The 14,668-nt window shown below is 38.0% G+C and overlaps 5 protein-coding genes across 5 annotated transcripts; all 5 read left to right on the top strand.

Moving 5' to 3' along the window:
- Window positions 1–396: 396 nt before the first annotated feature.
- On the top strand, window positions 397–2,545 carry LOC135936696 (trypsin-1-like). The gene is made up of 7 exons (XM_065479608.1): window positions 397–462; window positions 1,133–1,203; window positions 1,276–1,364; window positions 1,427–1,565; window positions 1,695–1,808; window positions 2,142–2,294; window positions 2,351–2,545. The coding sequence occupies exons 1-7, from the start codon at window positions 423–425 to the stop codon at window positions 2,495–2,497; spliced, it is 753 nt and encodes a 250-aa protein (XP_065335680.1). The 5' UTR covers window positions 397–422; the 3' UTR covers window positions 2,498–2,545.
- A 390-nt stretch (window positions 2,546–2,935) lies between these two features.
- LOC135937235 (trypsin-1-like) lies at window positions 2,936–4,511 on the top strand. Its single transcript, XM_065480344.1, has 7 exons — window positions 2,936–3,066; window positions 3,117–3,202; window positions 3,259–3,347; window positions 3,750–3,888; window positions 3,940–4,053; window positions 4,104–4,256; window positions 4,308–4,511. The coding sequence occupies exons 1-7, from the start codon at window positions 3,009–3,011 to the stop codon at window positions 4,452–4,454; spliced, it is 786 nt and encodes a 261-aa protein (XP_065336416.1). The 5' UTR covers window positions 2,936–3,008; the 3' UTR covers window positions 4,455–4,511.
- Window positions 4,512–4,619: 108 nt separating this feature from the next.
- LOC135937236 (trypsin-1-like) lies at window positions 4,620–5,884 on the top strand. Its single transcript, XM_065480345.1, has 7 exons — window positions 4,620–4,737; window positions 4,789–4,877; window positions 4,937–5,025; window positions 5,121–5,259; window positions 5,322–5,435; window positions 5,494–5,646; window positions 5,695–5,884. The coding sequence occupies exons 1-7, from the start codon at window positions 4,692–4,694 to the stop codon at window positions 5,839–5,841; spliced, it is 777 nt and encodes a 258-aa protein (XP_065336417.1). The 5' UTR covers window positions 4,620–4,691; the 3' UTR covers window positions 5,842–5,884.
- A 1,381-nt stretch (window positions 5,885–7,265) lies between these two features.
- Window positions 7,266–9,167, top strand: LOC135937510 (trypsin eta-like). Its single transcript, XM_065480662.1, has 5 exons — window positions 7,266–7,348; window positions 7,544–7,679; window positions 8,425–8,541; window positions 8,625–8,777; window positions 9,021–9,167. The coding sequence occupies exons 1-5, from the start codon at window positions 7,266–7,268 to the stop codon at window positions 9,165–9,167; spliced, it is 636 nt and encodes a 211-aa protein (XP_065336734.1).
- Window positions 9,168–12,447: 3,280 nt separating this feature from the next.
- Window positions 12,448–13,434, top strand: LOC135937509 (trypsin-1-like). Its single transcript, XM_065480661.1, has 5 exons — window positions 12,448–12,540; window positions 12,601–12,736; window positions 12,797–12,910; window positions 12,966–13,103; window positions 13,276–13,434. The coding sequence occupies exons 1-5, from the start codon at window positions 12,452–12,454 to the stop codon at window positions 13,417–13,419; spliced, it is 621 nt and encodes a 206-aa protein (XP_065336733.1). The 5' UTR covers window positions 12,448–12,451; the 3' UTR covers window positions 13,420–13,434.
- Window positions 13,435–14,668: the final 1,234 nt, after the last annotated feature.

Genomic DNA, 14,668 nt, shown 5'->3' with positions numbered 1-14,668 from the left:
AGACTCATTTCCAGGGGAACACCCACAAGCTTTTGTGAAATAGAAAGCGCCGCAACCCAATCATACACATACAGGGGGATAATATGCGTCGTTAGAACTCCATTGTGCGCGATGTTGGGGACAGCGAATGGGCCAAAACTTATACTGTTCTGTATGTGCAATTTGCAGAATAGTATTATTAGCGCGAGGTTAGCTCCTTGTGTCTGCTCGGCCGGGAATATGAAGATCCTTTTGCATCAGTCAACGAAATTATCTTACGTACAATCAATTTAACAAACAAAGCTATAGGCGTAATCATGATCTTTATCTGCACTACTTGGAAATTTCTCTGATATAATAACATTAAGGATTTTGACGACAATCCAAACAAAAGGCGTCCAGTTAAAGTGATGCAATTCAGTTTAATACTCTCAAATCAAAACATGAAGATCATTGTCTGCGTACTAATTGTTTTCTGCAGTGGTGAGTAATAATTATTTTAGTGTCAGGAAATCTGAAGATAATTACTGTAAAACCAGCCCCTCTTGGCTCGCATTGTTAAGGCACTCTCAGGAGTGTCAAAGCAATGGGAGGTATTTGAGCAGTTCGGAGATCTAATACTGGCTACCCAATGTCAGAGATGGCAAAAAGTGGTTAGTTTAGTGACTCGAAATGCTCAAATTGCTCAACGGGCGGGGAGGCGACTCGCTACTTGCTTGTTTGCACCTTTCCAGCATGCGTGATTTGGCTTCACGGGACGAATGTCTAGCGTTTCAATGCAGTCCTCGGTGCGGAGGCAAGTGGCCCTTGAGTGGGCTGGGTCCCTGTGCGGCCTGGTGCGCCCATGTTATCCGTTCGTGGTGTTATTGGGACCCGGGTTTCAACATTCATGTTAGTGCAGTGCACGCCCTTCTCGGTCCTCGGACAGGGATAAAACGAGCAAAAAAAAACAGATTTGCCACTTTTCAAACATTTTTTTATAACTGGGTCAGAACTGAAATTTTCCCAGGTTGTTATGCGATTTCATGGGAAAATCAGCTCAATGCCTTGATGTAGAAAATTTTAAAATAAATTTGATTCCACAAATAATCCTGTTCGCCTCTGTACTTAAGCATTTTTACATGATTAAAGTTCAGTGTACAAATTCTTCCAGCAGGCTTTTTGGTGCATGGGAAAAAGATCGTCGGTGGCGTGCCTGCTGAGCTCGGCGAGTTTCCTAGTCAGGTATAGACAATGAGCAGAAAACAACGCTATAAAAGCGGCACATTTAATTAAAATTCGCTCGTAACCCGGCAGCTCTCACTGCACCTAAACGACTCGCTGTACGGCGCGGCCAACGTGCTCAGCGAGAACTATGTGCTCACCGCGGCCCACTGCGTAATGGGGTAATTTCCGACGCAACCAACACTCCCGATTAATTTGAACCGCGGTTCTAACTCAATTGCAGGCTGTCGCCACCTGAGCTAAGCGTGAGGTCGGGTAGCTTATACTACGACAAGGGCCAACGCCACCAGGTCACTCGCATCGTCATGCACGAGCAGTTCAACTTCACAGATTCTCTCGTACACGACATCGCCATTGTTGAAGTAATTTCTCTAATTTTTAAAAACACCATTAAAAATAAATATATTTTGCTGTTTTGCGATATTTTTTATTCACAGGCTTAATCGTATGCTGTTTTTTTTATCTAAATAATGTTCTGAAATTTCTGCTAGGTAGACCCTCCATTCACATTTGGCCCTAACGTCCAACCATTGGTTCTGCCAAATCAGGGTGAGGACCCTGCTGTAGGTACACCAGCGACCGTCATCGGATGGGGAAGACTTTACGTAATTTTAATTCCTAAATCATTTATATTCAATTTTTGAAAGAGATTTTAAAAGACTTTCCAAGTCTGACTCAAAAAATCAGGGTAAAAATTTACAACTGTAGCTGTAAGTCTATAAAAAGGCAATTTTTAAAAAAAATGAGCTCACCATGAGATCGGCAAATCAGATCTCATAGCTGAGGCTGTCAACTTTATTTCACTGAGAGTTAAAAGCCCATAACTGATCTCAAGGTGAGGGGAAAATTTCCAGACTCTGAGATCCAATTTTTCGATCTCATGGTGAAAACTATTTTTAGCGTAGCTCCAGTTTTAAATCATTCTGACGACTCTTTAGTACAATGGACCGCTCAGTGAGACGATCAACAAAGTGACGATCGAGATTCGAGACCAAGCGATTTGCGAGGAGGCATACGTGAATTTTCCACTGCATGTTTACGAGAGCCACCTTTGCGCGGACGTGCCTGAAGGAGGACTAGGTTCCTGCAATGTGAGTGAATTATTAAATATTATTCTGGCTGATATAAGATGCTTTGCTTTCTTCAGGGAGATAGCGGCGGGCCTTTGTTAGTGGACGGCGTCGCGGTCGGGCTTGTCTCGTGGGCCAATGAGTGCGCCCTTCAAGGATACCCTACGGTCTACACCAGGCTCCCCGACTACAGGGACTGGATCACGCAGAACTCAGGAATTTAAATCCGGAATTCCCAAAATTGTTATACCGAATGATGTCTGTCTATATAAACAAGGTCAATAAAACATCACCGTTTGTCATTTAATTGTATTGGGTTAAACAATGGAGTCAAGAAGATTTTACACATTCTAATCAACCTCGCACTTGAATCGCTTTAGATAAGCAAGCAGGCCATTGTCACTTTTATCGGCAGTCTAAACGAGGCCATAATTGATGACCTCTATCTACTAATAATTTAAAGCCTGGGAATACCACTACAAATTTAAGCTATATATTTCGCACAGTGCCCAAAATCCACAAATAATTTAAACTTTGAAATTTGATTGGAAATTTTAACCGACGACTTCGATTTAATCTAATTTGTATAAATTTGAAAATATTTAGTATCTTATCAATTTTAACTGATCGAACTGATTAGGCTGGCTTTCTGCTTTCTGCAAACTCCTCTTTTTATCTCGTTTATACATCTTTGAAATCAACAAGTGACCACCAGCATTTCCATCCCATACAGTGATGCTGAAAATTGGGAAATTTGTGTTTCTCACTCTGCTAGCCGGTTCAGCCTCAGCAGGTAACTAAATAAAAATTTTGGACACCGTATCCTGAAATTATTCGATTCAGCTGTTGCGGCCAGACACCCCGTGGAGCCTTTAGAGGCACGAATCATCGGAGGCAACGCTGCTAGCCCCGGAGAGTATCCAAGCCAAGTACAGGACTAATAAAAAATAAAGTGTAGGGAATGAATGCAAAATTTTCCATTTAGCTGTCACTGCAGTACCAGGCAAGGCACACCTGCGGAGCCTCAATCATCAGCGAAAAATACGCCCTTACTGCGACTCACTGCGTAATTGAGTAAGTTGTATGAAATAGGCAGCATTTTTTCACATGAAAGGCAAGCAAATGAATATTCAATCCGAGAAAATCAATGCATGCGAATAGCTTTGCAGATTTATAAAAATGTCACTCGCACGCAGTAAGTGTATTGGCAAATTTTACTATATTTCCAATTTACTATGAGCATCAAAGGCTCGCATTTAATAGCTTTATTCGATATGGCATTTATATTGAAGGCAATGAAATGTGTACAGGAGCAGTGGTCGTGTATGGTTGATAAAGCATTTTTTAAACTTCTAAGACTTCTAAAAGCACGATCGAAATCTACGTATGGAAGAACTAGTAATTTTCATGCGTTCATACATAATATCGTTTACTTTCAATAAATCCGAAGCAGCTGCAATTTTAATTTTATTACAGTCGTTTGGCTGAAGAGTTGACGATTAGGTCTGGGAGTTTGGACATTTACGGTGGTGACCTTCACCAGGTGATCAACTACACCACGCACGCGAACTACAGTGCCTTCTACTCGTCCAATAACGACATCGCTATTATAGAAGTGTGCATTTAACATTTTAGTGATAAGAAGAGTTATTATTTTACTTTTTAGGTGCTCCCCGAGTTCGTTTACAGTGCTAACGTGCAACCGATCACCCTTCCAAATTTGGGAGACGAGCCGGCGGTCGGCTCTCCTGCCACAGTGATTGGATGGGGTCGAATTGGCGTAAAAAGACGAATTCTATTCAATGAGAGGATAAAATAAAGAGCTTATAGGTCGGCGAGCCGCTAAGCGACTTCCTTAAAGAAGCCGTCATAGAAATCAGGAACCAGACCCTGTGCGAGCAAATTTACAACGACATTGGCTATGACGTCTACCCTGGCCAGATTTGCGCTGACATTCCTGAAGGAAACCTGGGCTCATGCAATGTATACTATTTTATTTTCTTTAAATTAGCAATTTTAATATTCTCTGAGTAGGGTGACAGCGGCGGCCCTTTGTTCGTGGACGGTGTCGTACATGGTCTGGTTTCGTGGGCGTATGGTTGTGCCAGACCTGGTTACCCCACTATTTACAACAGGGTCGCTTACTACAGGGATTGGATCTTTGAACACTCTGGAGTGTAAAACTGTAGCATTCTAAAAAGCAAAAATAAAATAAATAATGACTTTCATCAAAACTTTCAGTTTATTATTGTGTTTATTTTGCTGAATAAGCCAGTGATGCGGCGATTCAATTAATCTCGACCGTTGATTACAACGATAAGTCCACGTGTCTAATTTTTCCGCTGTTATCACGTCAGCCGACACATTTCAATAAAAGACCATAATCCATGAGTTGGAGCAATCATTTGATATCAAATCATGCTGAAATTCGCGTTGGTCACGCTGCTCGCAACCTCAGCCTTCGGTAAGTGACTTATTGGTGTATTAAAACGATGAACGAAAATTATGTTATTAGCTGGGTCTGCTAGCAGACTGCCCTTGAAGAGTTTCTATGGACGCATTATTGGCGGAGGCCCTGCTGACGCTGGTGAGTACCCGAGCCAGGTTAGTCGGATATATTTTTATCTACAAACTTTTTTGATCTACAACTTTTTGTTTTCCAGCTGTCGTTGCAATACTTCGATTCGCACAGCTGCGGTGCCTCGATCATCAGCGAAAATTATGCGTTGACTGCGAGCCACTGTGTTGAAGGGTTAGTATCTGCAAATTCATTATTTTTAACGATTTTTTTCAAGATTCTCTCAAACTGAAATTGACATTTAATATGTTATTCTAACAAAAATCAAGCCGTTCTGCCGGAGATCTGAGCTTAAGGTCAGGTAGCGTGGATGTGAACGGCGGAGAGCGTCATCAGGTCACCAATATCATCATGCACGAGAGCTACGATCCCATCGATTCGTGGAACAATGATATTGCAATTTTGGAGGTGCCCTTGTCATGATTACATAATCTCGTTTTCGCTAATATTACGCAACGCGACGGCTAAAGGTCTCGCCTGCTTTCGTCTTCAGTGACAATGTGCAGCCGATCACTCTGCCCAACCAAGGAGACGCACCGGCTGTCGGCTCACCTGCCACGGTTATCGGCTGGGGACGAATTAGTGTAATAATAATTATTCTTTTAAAATAATATGATTACTGCATATCAAAATTTTTAATAGAATGGTGGAGCACTGAGCGACGTTCTAAAGGAGGTGGTCATCGAGGTCAGGGACCAGGCTTTGTGCCAGGGTGTGTACAACGACATTGGCTACGACGTCTATGACGGACAAATTTGCGCTGATGTTCCCGAAGGCAACTTGGGATCGTGCAATGTGAGTTGCAAAATTTATCAACTCGAATTTCAATGACCGGTTTGACAGGGAGACAGTGGTGGTCCTCTGCTCGTGGACGGCGTAGTTGTCGGCTTGGTGTCGTGGGCCAACGGATGCGCCACCCCCGGCTACCCTACTGTGTACAACAGGGTTGCCTACTACAGGGATTGGATCACTCAGCAGACTGGCGTCTAAACTGTTTGGATGTTATCAAATGAAATAAAAGCCACATACTTTATTTGAAAATTGTTTGCGAAATATACTCCCTTTTCACAGGTTTAAGTTTTTTCTCATTAAAAACGTCATTTCTATAGGAAAATTCATATATGAAGAAATCAGGCAATGAAAACGAAAAAAAATTGTTCCAAATGCAAACTTAATTTAGATTCCGAAATTATTTATTGCAGATCAGAAACATTTACACTAAACCAAGAGGAGCATCACTGTATTAACGTCATTTGTTTTGATTTCGTCCACATAGAATCTGATTTGTTTCAAGGTTGCTACTATACTATTCAGCTTAATGAGATTGACAGGCTTACAATTCATCTGATGACGCAGAACAAAATATTTCTGAATCACAAAGGATTCTGTGCACGCAACTCATTTCATGTCATCGCATAAAAGCAAGTCCCTGAACTAATTCACGTTTCTCTTTAAAATATATATATTCATGTGCAGACTACACATTCTATTTATTTAAAATTGACTCACAAATATTACAAAAAGTGTAAAATTACCTTGGATGTTACAATTTTTAAATAGGATTCATGACACTGATAATACAAAGAGAAATAATGTATGCAACAATATAATCAGCGTTTTTATTACTCAAGCACACTGATGAGCAGCAAGCAGATGTCATATTTTTGCAACGCAGGAGTAGCTCAAAGATTGGTGCAATTTTTTTATTATTGTAACACATTAAAAAATAATTGAAATTTTCACTCGAGGAAGACATAGCTGATAGTGTATAAATAATCGTGCGTTTCAGTTGAAGAAAAACAGATTTATTTATTTAGATTTCAAAAACTTTACATCTTTTAATAAGATGACGTGAAATATTAATCATTATGGTAATTATTTTCATTGTAATAAATGGAAATGGAAGCGAAAATTTACAATTTCTCGATCGGGATGTAACATTAAGATTTGAATTCTGCTGTTGAGTTTTGTTCAAATAAAAAATTCATCTTCATGAAAATCACAGACAAAGATAAAGTTTTTTTATTTTAGTTGTTTTACCAATGCAATACAAACGAAGAATTTTGTATAATTTCCTTAAAATAGGATATTTAATATGCCTCCATAAAATATCACTTTGTCCGAAGAAAAACATTCCAATACTAATGTCAAATGACACTGAACGTTAATCAGAAAGAAAAGGAAAACACTGCTCATAGTGTCTGATTTTTCAGTTCTCATCAGCTTGAAAGAAAGGATTAAACAATTATGCAAAAGTAGTACAACTGCCGTGTTTAGAAAATGCACTCTAGTTGCTTCCCAACCATTTACCTTGCTCTATTTCTGCTTTTGACTGGTGAGTTTTGTTCTTATCTGCTTCATTTTATTTAAATTTGACACTGCTTCAGGGCTGGTTCACTCAAATGTGGGAAATAATGAGATTTCAGCGGAACGAGTTGTCGGCGGGAGACCAGTCACCAAGGGAAAATATCCAAGCCAAGTATATGTCTGACAAAACGTATGTTCGAATTTATAAAACCGATAAAATCCATATGCTGTAAAGGTGTGCATCAAGTACTACTCTTCGCCCGTCTGTGCCGCAACCATAATAAGCGAGAAATACATTTTGACCGCAGCCCACTGCTCCGCCCTAATGTATTAATTTATCCCTGCGTAAAATTTAATAAATTTTAATTTTATACCTCTCTTTCAGGGAATACCCAGAGTACCTGGGAGTGACGGCAGGCAGCATTAATATTTACGAAGGAGTTTTTCACTCGATCAGGGGAATCATAATGCACGATGACTTTGATCCGAAGACAGGCGAAAATGACATAGCACTTATGGAGGTTTGGACAATCTGTCAGGCAGGATCTGACAAAAGGGCGGAAAATTTACTAAAAGACTGTCCTCTAGTATTTAGTTTTGGGTGGAAATAGTCATCCCAGTCATCTATATAGTTTAAAAAAATCAGAAAAACGCAGTCATTTCCCTGTTATTTCAATTTTTGGTTTTCTTGCACTTAGCTAAGAGTAATTCAACCACGAGTGGTGCGAGAGCTGGAAAGGGGAACACGACTTATAAGTAATCACGTTCGTAATATAATTTAATTTCGGCACACAAAGTTAAAATTACTACAATGCTAAAACCACTTCCAAAAGTTTTAGATCAATGATTTATAGCATTTAATCAAGGGTAGCTTAAAACGGTTTGTCTTCTCACAAGAACAAATAAAATGCACTAATTTTGGATTAATTTTGTGACACACCTGTTTTTGAAAGTAAAACTGTTTCAAAATATTTTACTATTTAATCGATTTTTAAGTACAGTTATAAGATTTAATTTTTATTTTTAGTGACTGAATATTACATTTAAACCAATTTCTAGACCGTTTAAAGAAATATGAACTTATTGAATATGTCTTATAGCTAACAACTTTTTTGTGGTATGAGGGAAAATTCGGTCAAAATTTCAAGCAACTATACAAACCTGAATTTTCTAGCTGTTTTTCTGGAAAAAAATAAAGGGGATTGAAAAAAATGCACGCCCTTCTGTTTTCTGGGTGAAAATTAAATACTTTTGAAATCCATCCAGGTGCACCCACCGTTTGACTTCGGTCCAAACATCCGCGCCGCTTCTCTGCCCGCAATAGGAGCCAAGGATCCGGCGGTCGGGACGGTAGCAACGATAATCGGATGGGGCGACACGAAGGCAAGTGCACAATTTTCCATTTCCGCCGCCAACGCAAAATGAACGGATTTTGTTCACTTGTCTATGAAATCGTCTAATTGCAGAGCGGCGGTCCCTCGAGTTATCTTCTGCTTGAGGCGCAGATTGAGATCCGCAACCACACGATGTGCCGGGAAGCGTATGCCGCCATTAAAAACGTAATATTCCCCAGCCAGATTTGCGCTAACGACGCCGCGGGAGGCAAAGGCACTTGTAACGTACGCAAAATTATTAATCAAAACAATAAAAATGAAAAAAACCCACAACACTATTACATTTTTTGGCTCTTAAAGAATAAACAAAAAAAAATTAACAAAAAAATCCTTATAACCGCCTTTCTTTGACATATAGAAATAACGAGGTGATTTTTATTTTACCTTTTTTAGTAATTAATTTCAATTTAAAGAATTTTACCGCCAACCTTTTGAAAACTGCATCAATTTGAATTTTGCTCACATCAGGGTGACAGCGGCGGGCCTTTGTTCGTCGATGGCGTCCTGGTTGGGGTTGCTTCCTACATAAAAGACTGCGAAGTCGCCCGTTACCCAAGCGTCTTCGCCCGAGTCTCCTACTACATGGACTGGATTCGATCGTACACCAGTCTTTAAATTTTGGGATTTTTATCAACTGGAAACACATGGCCTGCCTATTCTATGAAAAATAACTTATTATTTGGAAACTATACATAGAAAACTAATAAATTTTTTGCTTCATTCAGTGAAAGATTTCTCATTTTTTGCTTTTCATCTCTTTCTTAGATAACGATGGTCCTTCAAGTCGAGATAAATAAATATGCGACACGCTTTCGTAAGAGCAATACAATTGATTATTTATTTTCTTTACAGCAAACGAAAGAATGCGTATTTCATATCTGCCGCTAAGAAGTTTGAGAAACAATAAATGTTATTTTCGTGCATCATATTACCTCCTTCAAATGTTATCATCTAAATGTTGTTTAAATAAACGTGCCGATAATTCTCTTTTGAATTGCCTGGACTTAAAACGTTCCAAACAATACATTTAGCTTTAGAAATAAGCATATTTTGCTTCACGCCATTTGGAAACGCCGCGATGATTTTATATTATTAACATTTATGTTTTAAAATTTAGCTATCAATGAGGAGCTAACTTTAAAATTATGGTTAGCATAAAAGCTAACACATTTATTGAGGTGGAAAGTCATTTGAATGTCGATAGCTCTTTGAGAAAAACAAATTTCGGACCAAGCGTGAGGAAACAAGCATAAATAAAAAATTCCGGCCTTTTATTCTCACAGTCTCTCTTTCAACCAAGAACAGGAAGGAATGGTAATAATATGATTATTCAATGTTTATATCTAATACAGTTTACCTTTTAAGATACTGCCTGAGCTATCGATTTTGTTTGCTCTGCTCTTGAGTGGTGAGTTGATTAAATCAATTTAATTTATTTGCAAATAATGCATGTGGCTTATATTTTAAAACACATATTTCTTTCAGGCGTATACTTACAATTTATCGAAAATTATCTAAGGGTTTCAGTCGATTGCGTCAAAAAATATCAAGAAAATAAATCGACCTCTTTTTAACAAGGGGTTTAAATCGAATTCGTATTTAAAATAAATTTAAATGAGAAAATTGAGTTTATTTTCTTGTCAATAAAATGAAACCATTGCACCTTGTAATCACTTTTTTGGGTCAACTATAAATGCTACGTTTCAGCCAAGTGTTTAACTATGTATTTCCCCCGGAATTAATCAATTGACAAGTTTTTTCCCGTGGAAACTACATTTTTAGGGCGAGTCTACTGCCGCTCTTCAGGTAGTGTGGAGGAAGGTGTGCGAATCATCGGTGGAGGACATGCGTTCGACGGAGAATATCCTAGCATGGTAGCGGGAAAAGTGGTTTATTGGATTTTAAAACTGATTCATCTATTATTTTACTCCAAAGATAGGTATCGTGTACGACAAAACCATTTTTATCTGCGGCGGAACAATTATTAGCGAGAAACGTGTGTTGACATCGGCTTACTGCGTGTATAATATTATATAATCATGACAAAATAGGAGAGCCTCGTTAATCATAGTCTTTATAGCAAATAAAAGATTGATTAAAAGATATGGAATTTGTTTCCCTCTCATTTCATTTTATTTTGGTGAATCCTTGGGGTCGCATTCCATGGGATTTCCCTTGCACCGCGACTTCCATCGATTAAGTATTACTCACTTTCTATGAATTTTCAGGATGTCAGCAGTTCATATGCAAATTACCTGTTTGTGGTTTATCTTCTAACCTGTATCGAAATTGAGTGCGAGAAATTCTACGCAGATTTTGATACAGAAATATGAGAAATATCCTCAGACCATATTTTCGCTGGATACCATTTTGGAGGTGCTTGTTATGTAAGTTCGGAAAATTGATCATATTGAAAGATGATGATTGCATTTGGCCATATTAATTTAGATTGAAATAATTTTTCGTCCACTATAGGGTGACAGCGGTGGGCCTTTGTTCGTTGACGGTGTCCTGGTCGGAATCCTTTCTTTTGCCAGAGGCTGTGCCACCAACCCCACCGTTTTCTCCCGAGTCTCATATTACAGAGATTGGATTAGAGAAATTGCTTACGCATAAATGTCACTAAATAAACAAAATCATTGGAAAATAGCTTAACTCTTTCATAACCTTTTCTTTGCACCTGTATATTTGCTATATTTTACTCAGCGTTTTCCGTGAACTGTTTTTCTGTTTTCTAGCAGAAATTATCAGGTTATTGCATGTGATCCTTGTTATTATTTTTTATCTCTTGCGAGATACATTTACTCTTGATGGAATTCGCTTTTACTCTGTAAACTTGCAAAATATGGTATCATGATTTAATTCATTTCTATAAGCATGCGTAGTCTAAATTTATCGCGTTGTTTTGCCACCTTCCTTAGACATTTTCCATGCATGAACTAGAGAATTGGATTTTTCGTTACAAAACTATTAGGATTTAAAACATAAAATATAATTGTGTAAATTTCCTTGATCTTATAGTGGATTTAGACGGTTTTAAAGTGGTTTTAGATGATTTTAAAATACGGCTTTAAAATTAATAGTTCTCATACTCATATGGAGTTCCAGAAACGGATGTTGGGTCAGAAAAAAATGGATTGCTGATTTATTAACTGATTTACCAAAATTAGTATGAACCACTCTAAAAACGAGAGACAAACAAATTTCGACCACAAAAACTAAGCCATTCTGTAACATTAGTTAATGCTTTCATTAAGCTAGTTCTCTCGATCTGCGCAGAAGGAATTTCTCATTGAGTAATGCTCCAGCTATATTAAGAGTTCATGCTTTTGTTAACTCTCCAGATGATTACGTTTTCTTTGTTTAATAAAGTATATTGATCTGCATTTTTATTTTGTTTTTGTAAATATAAGGTTGTATGGCGGTTTCAGCAACTGTGTAACAAACATTTCAAAGGCTATATCAGAGGTACTTTGTGAAAAATACAAAGATACAGACACTATTGCTGTTTCAATCAGAGGTGGTTCAGCATTGGGCATGAACGGAGCGGTAACGTATTTAAATGTACTATTTTACTAAAATTAAGTTTTTTACACTTTCAGACAATGCACTCCCCTTGTTGCGCTTATAAGCTGATATTGCTGTCGGTTTTGCTTGTCGTACTCCTTTCAAGTGAGCTATAAAGAAAATAAATAATATTAATAAGTTTCTATGCATGCACAACTTCTTCAGAGGGAGTCGAACCACGCACAACGAACAACGTGGAGAGAAGTGAAAAAATTTATGGCGGGAAAAGCGTGCACGCGACAGAATTCCCAAGCATGGTTGGTGCATGACCAGAATTAACTTGGAAATACATTTTAATTTGTGTGTGTTTTCTGTTCATATAGGTAGCAATTATGCACTTTCGCTTTTTGTTCTGGCGTTTCCTATGTGGTGGATCAATAATCAGCAAGAAATATGTTTTGACCGCCGCTCACTGCTTCGAGTAATTTAAAATACCATTTTTTTAGCAAGAAAATAAAACGTAATTTTCCTGTGATTCAAGCAAACGTTTAGAAGACTTGACTGTCACAGTTGGAAATGTGGCTTACAAATATGGAGCACAACATAAGATAATAAAGATCATGAGGCACGAAAACTATAGCCGAGAGCGTCTAACAAATGACATTGCAATCCTCGAGGTAAAAACCCAATTCATACTAGAAAACGATAAACAAAAATTGATTACACCACGCACGCAGGTGAACCCTCCTTTCACTTTCAATGCGGACAAGAAACCCGCTGTTCTGCCTAAAAAATACGAAGTGACACCAGCCGGATCCTCGGGAACCATAGTTGGATGGGGCTGGACCGAGGCATGTGCATCCATCACTACCGCGATTTCTAGTAATCATATATTACTTTTAACAGTCTTCATATGACGACGGTCTGCGAAAGGCTCAGGTTCGAATCTGGAATCAACTTGTGTGCAAATTAGCTTACATAAACATTATCATCCCAAGCCACATTTGCGCTGGGGGCAATGATGTATACGTCAGCACTTGTTATGTAAGGAAAATTATCTTCTATAGTTAGGCAGTAGGTTTAAATCAGGCGTTTTTCTGATTTTAAAGAGTAGAGGAAAAGTGAAAAATTCTCATTGATTCATTTTCTAACCGTCACGCATGTTCATCTATTGCGATATTCTAATACATCATATGATACATTTTGCGTGAATTAGGGCGACAGCGGTGGACCTTTGTTTGTCGACGGCATCTTGGTCGGGATCACTTCATTTGTGAGAGAATGTGCAACTTACGACCCAAATGTTTTTACCCGAGTCTCGTACTTCAGAGAATGGATCACACTTATGACTAGCATCTAATTTTCAACGATGACTTGTTTTTGTAAAAGAAACACAAAAAAAGATTGCAATTGAATTGGAAAATAAAAAAAACTCCTGGGGTGTAAACTCCCAGAGTGTTATTAAACTTAATGACTTTCAAATTTTTAAAAGATATGTTTTCTTCCTTATTTATGATTTGCCGATATCAATACAATTTATATTCATATTTAATTGTCTCTTTTCATGACTGTTTTAATTTTTACTTATGAAATTACTTTAAAAATGACTACTGAAACGCAACGCGGTGTTTTCTTTGGCCATAAAAAACAAACCAATAAAATACATCTCTGCCACATAAGAAGCAAAAATTGTGTATATATATATATATATATATTGTACAAGTAATATATATATATATATATATATATATATATATATATATATATATATATATATATATATATATATATATATATGTACAATCTGGACTCCGGTTCAAAATAATTTTTGTCTGGTCGAGCCAAATTATTAAGAAAAAATTGTATATATATGTATATATATATATATATAATTATGTTTTCGGGAGTAAAATTATTAATTACTGGTGGAATTTTTCTCTATAGGAATTTTTTCTTAATAATTTGGCTCGACCAGACAAAAATTATTTTGAACCGAAGTCCAGATTGTACAAGTATATGAATTAATTCGAATTTTGTCGTTGCCTTTAGTCGTTAAAGGCATCATGGTCGGAATTTATTCCCGACGGCCAGTTAGACGTTTTCACAGGCGGCTCACAAGACCAACGAGAATGGATTGAAGAAAAGACGGTGTTTAAATGACTTTTTACGCCGAGATAAATAAATTTCCGACTCTCATAAAAGCGCATTTTTTCTGCTCTATAAATAACCCGCAATTTTCACGTTAGAACGGGAGACACAAAGGGGCGTCATAAATTTTTATCAGCGACCTCAAAAGTTGCCGCATAGCAGGGAGTAAACATCGCAAAGCCCGTCTGTTCGGTTTGCACCTCACACCCACATGAATGCGGGCGCGTAATTAACGGTGTAATTAATCAATTACACCTTGTACCGGACCACAGCGGCCATGCACATTCCAAAACGGCCAGCCTTGCATCCCTTAATGCACTGGCCCGCTGACAGTGGAATTATTATATAAATATTAAACGCGTGTGGATTGAATAACACTGTATTGTCATTGACTCTCAGTTAGCTGTCACCGGCAGCACGGACTGCATTCCTATAATTAAGCTCAGTATATTAGTACATTA

The sequence above is a fragment of the Cloeon dipterum genome, chromosome 2, assembly GCF_949628265.1.
Source record: "Cloeon dipterum chromosome 2, ieCloDipt1.1, whole genome shotgun sequence".
Classification (NCBI taxonomy): domain Eukaryota; kingdom Metazoa; phylum Arthropoda; class Insecta; order Ephemeroptera; family Baetidae; genus Cloeon; species Cloeon dipterum.
Note: the sequence above shows the minus strand (reverse complement) of the source record. Positions and strands in the feature narration are given on the sequence as shown.

Excerpts from the sequence above, each read along its gene's own strand:
- LOC135937235 (XM_065480344.1), top strand. The coding sequence starts at position 3,009 with ATGCTGAAAATTGGGAAATTTGTGTTTCTCACTCTGCTAGCCGGTTCA. Across the intron at positions 4,054-4,103 it reads TTGGATGGGGTCGAATTGGC|GTCGGCGAGCCGCTAAGCGA; the intron begins GTAAAAAGACGA and ends AAGAGCTTATAG. Across the intron at positions 4,257-4,307 it reads GAAACCTGGGCTCATGCAAT|GGTGACAGCGGCGGCCCTTT; the intron begins GTATACTATTTT and ends TTCTCTGAGTAG.
- LOC135937236 (XM_065480345.1), top strand. The coding sequence starts at position 4,692 with ATGCTGAAATTCGCGTTGGTCACGCTGCTCGCAACCTCAGCCTTCG. Across the intron at positions 4,878-4,936 it reads CTGGTGAGTACCCGAGCCAG|CTGTCGTTGCAATACTTCGA; the intron begins GTTAGTCGGATA and ends TTTGTTTTCCAG. Across the intron at positions 5,260-5,321 it reads ATGATATTGCAATTTTGGAG|GTCTCGCCTGCTTTCGTCTT; the intron begins GTGCCCTTGTCA and ends CGACGGCTAAAG.
- LOC135936696 (XM_065479608.1), top strand. The coding sequence starts at position 423 with ATGAAGATCATTGTCTGCGTACTAATTGTTTTCTGCAGTG. Across the intron at positions 1,809-2,141 it reads TCGGATGGGGAAGACTTTAC|TACAATGGACCGCTCAGTGA; the intron begins GTAATTTTAATT and ends ACGACTCTTTAG. Across the intron at positions 2,295-2,350 it reads GAGGACTAGGTTCCTGCAAT|GGAGATAGCGGCGGGCCTTT; the intron begins GTGAGTGAATTA and ends TGCTTTCTTCAG.
- LOC135937509 (XM_065480661.1), top strand. The coding sequence starts at position 12,452 with ATGCACTTTCGCTTTTTGTTCTGGCGTTTCCTATGTGGTGGATCAATA. Across the intron at positions 12,541-12,600 it reads ACCGCCGCTCACTGCTTCGA|CAAACGTTTAGAAGACTTGA; the intron begins GTAATTTAAAAT and ends CTGTGATTCAAG. Across the intron at positions 13,104-13,275 it reads TATACGTCAGCACTTGTTAT|GGCGACAGCGGTGGACCTTT; the intron begins GTAAGGAAAATT and ends TGCGTGAATTAG.
- LOC135937510 (XM_065480662.1), top strand. The coding sequence starts at position 7,266 with ATGAGATTTCAGCGGAACGAGTTGTCGGCGGGAGACCAGTCACCAAGG. Across the intron at positions 7,680-8,424 it reads ATGACATAGCACTTATGGAG|GTGCACCCACCGTTTGACTT; the intron begins GTTTGGACAATC and ends AAATCCATCCAG. Across the intron at positions 8,542-8,624 it reads TCGGATGGGGCGACACGAAG|AGCGGCGGTCCCTCGAGTTA; the intron begins GCAAGTGCACAA and ends GTCTAATTGCAG.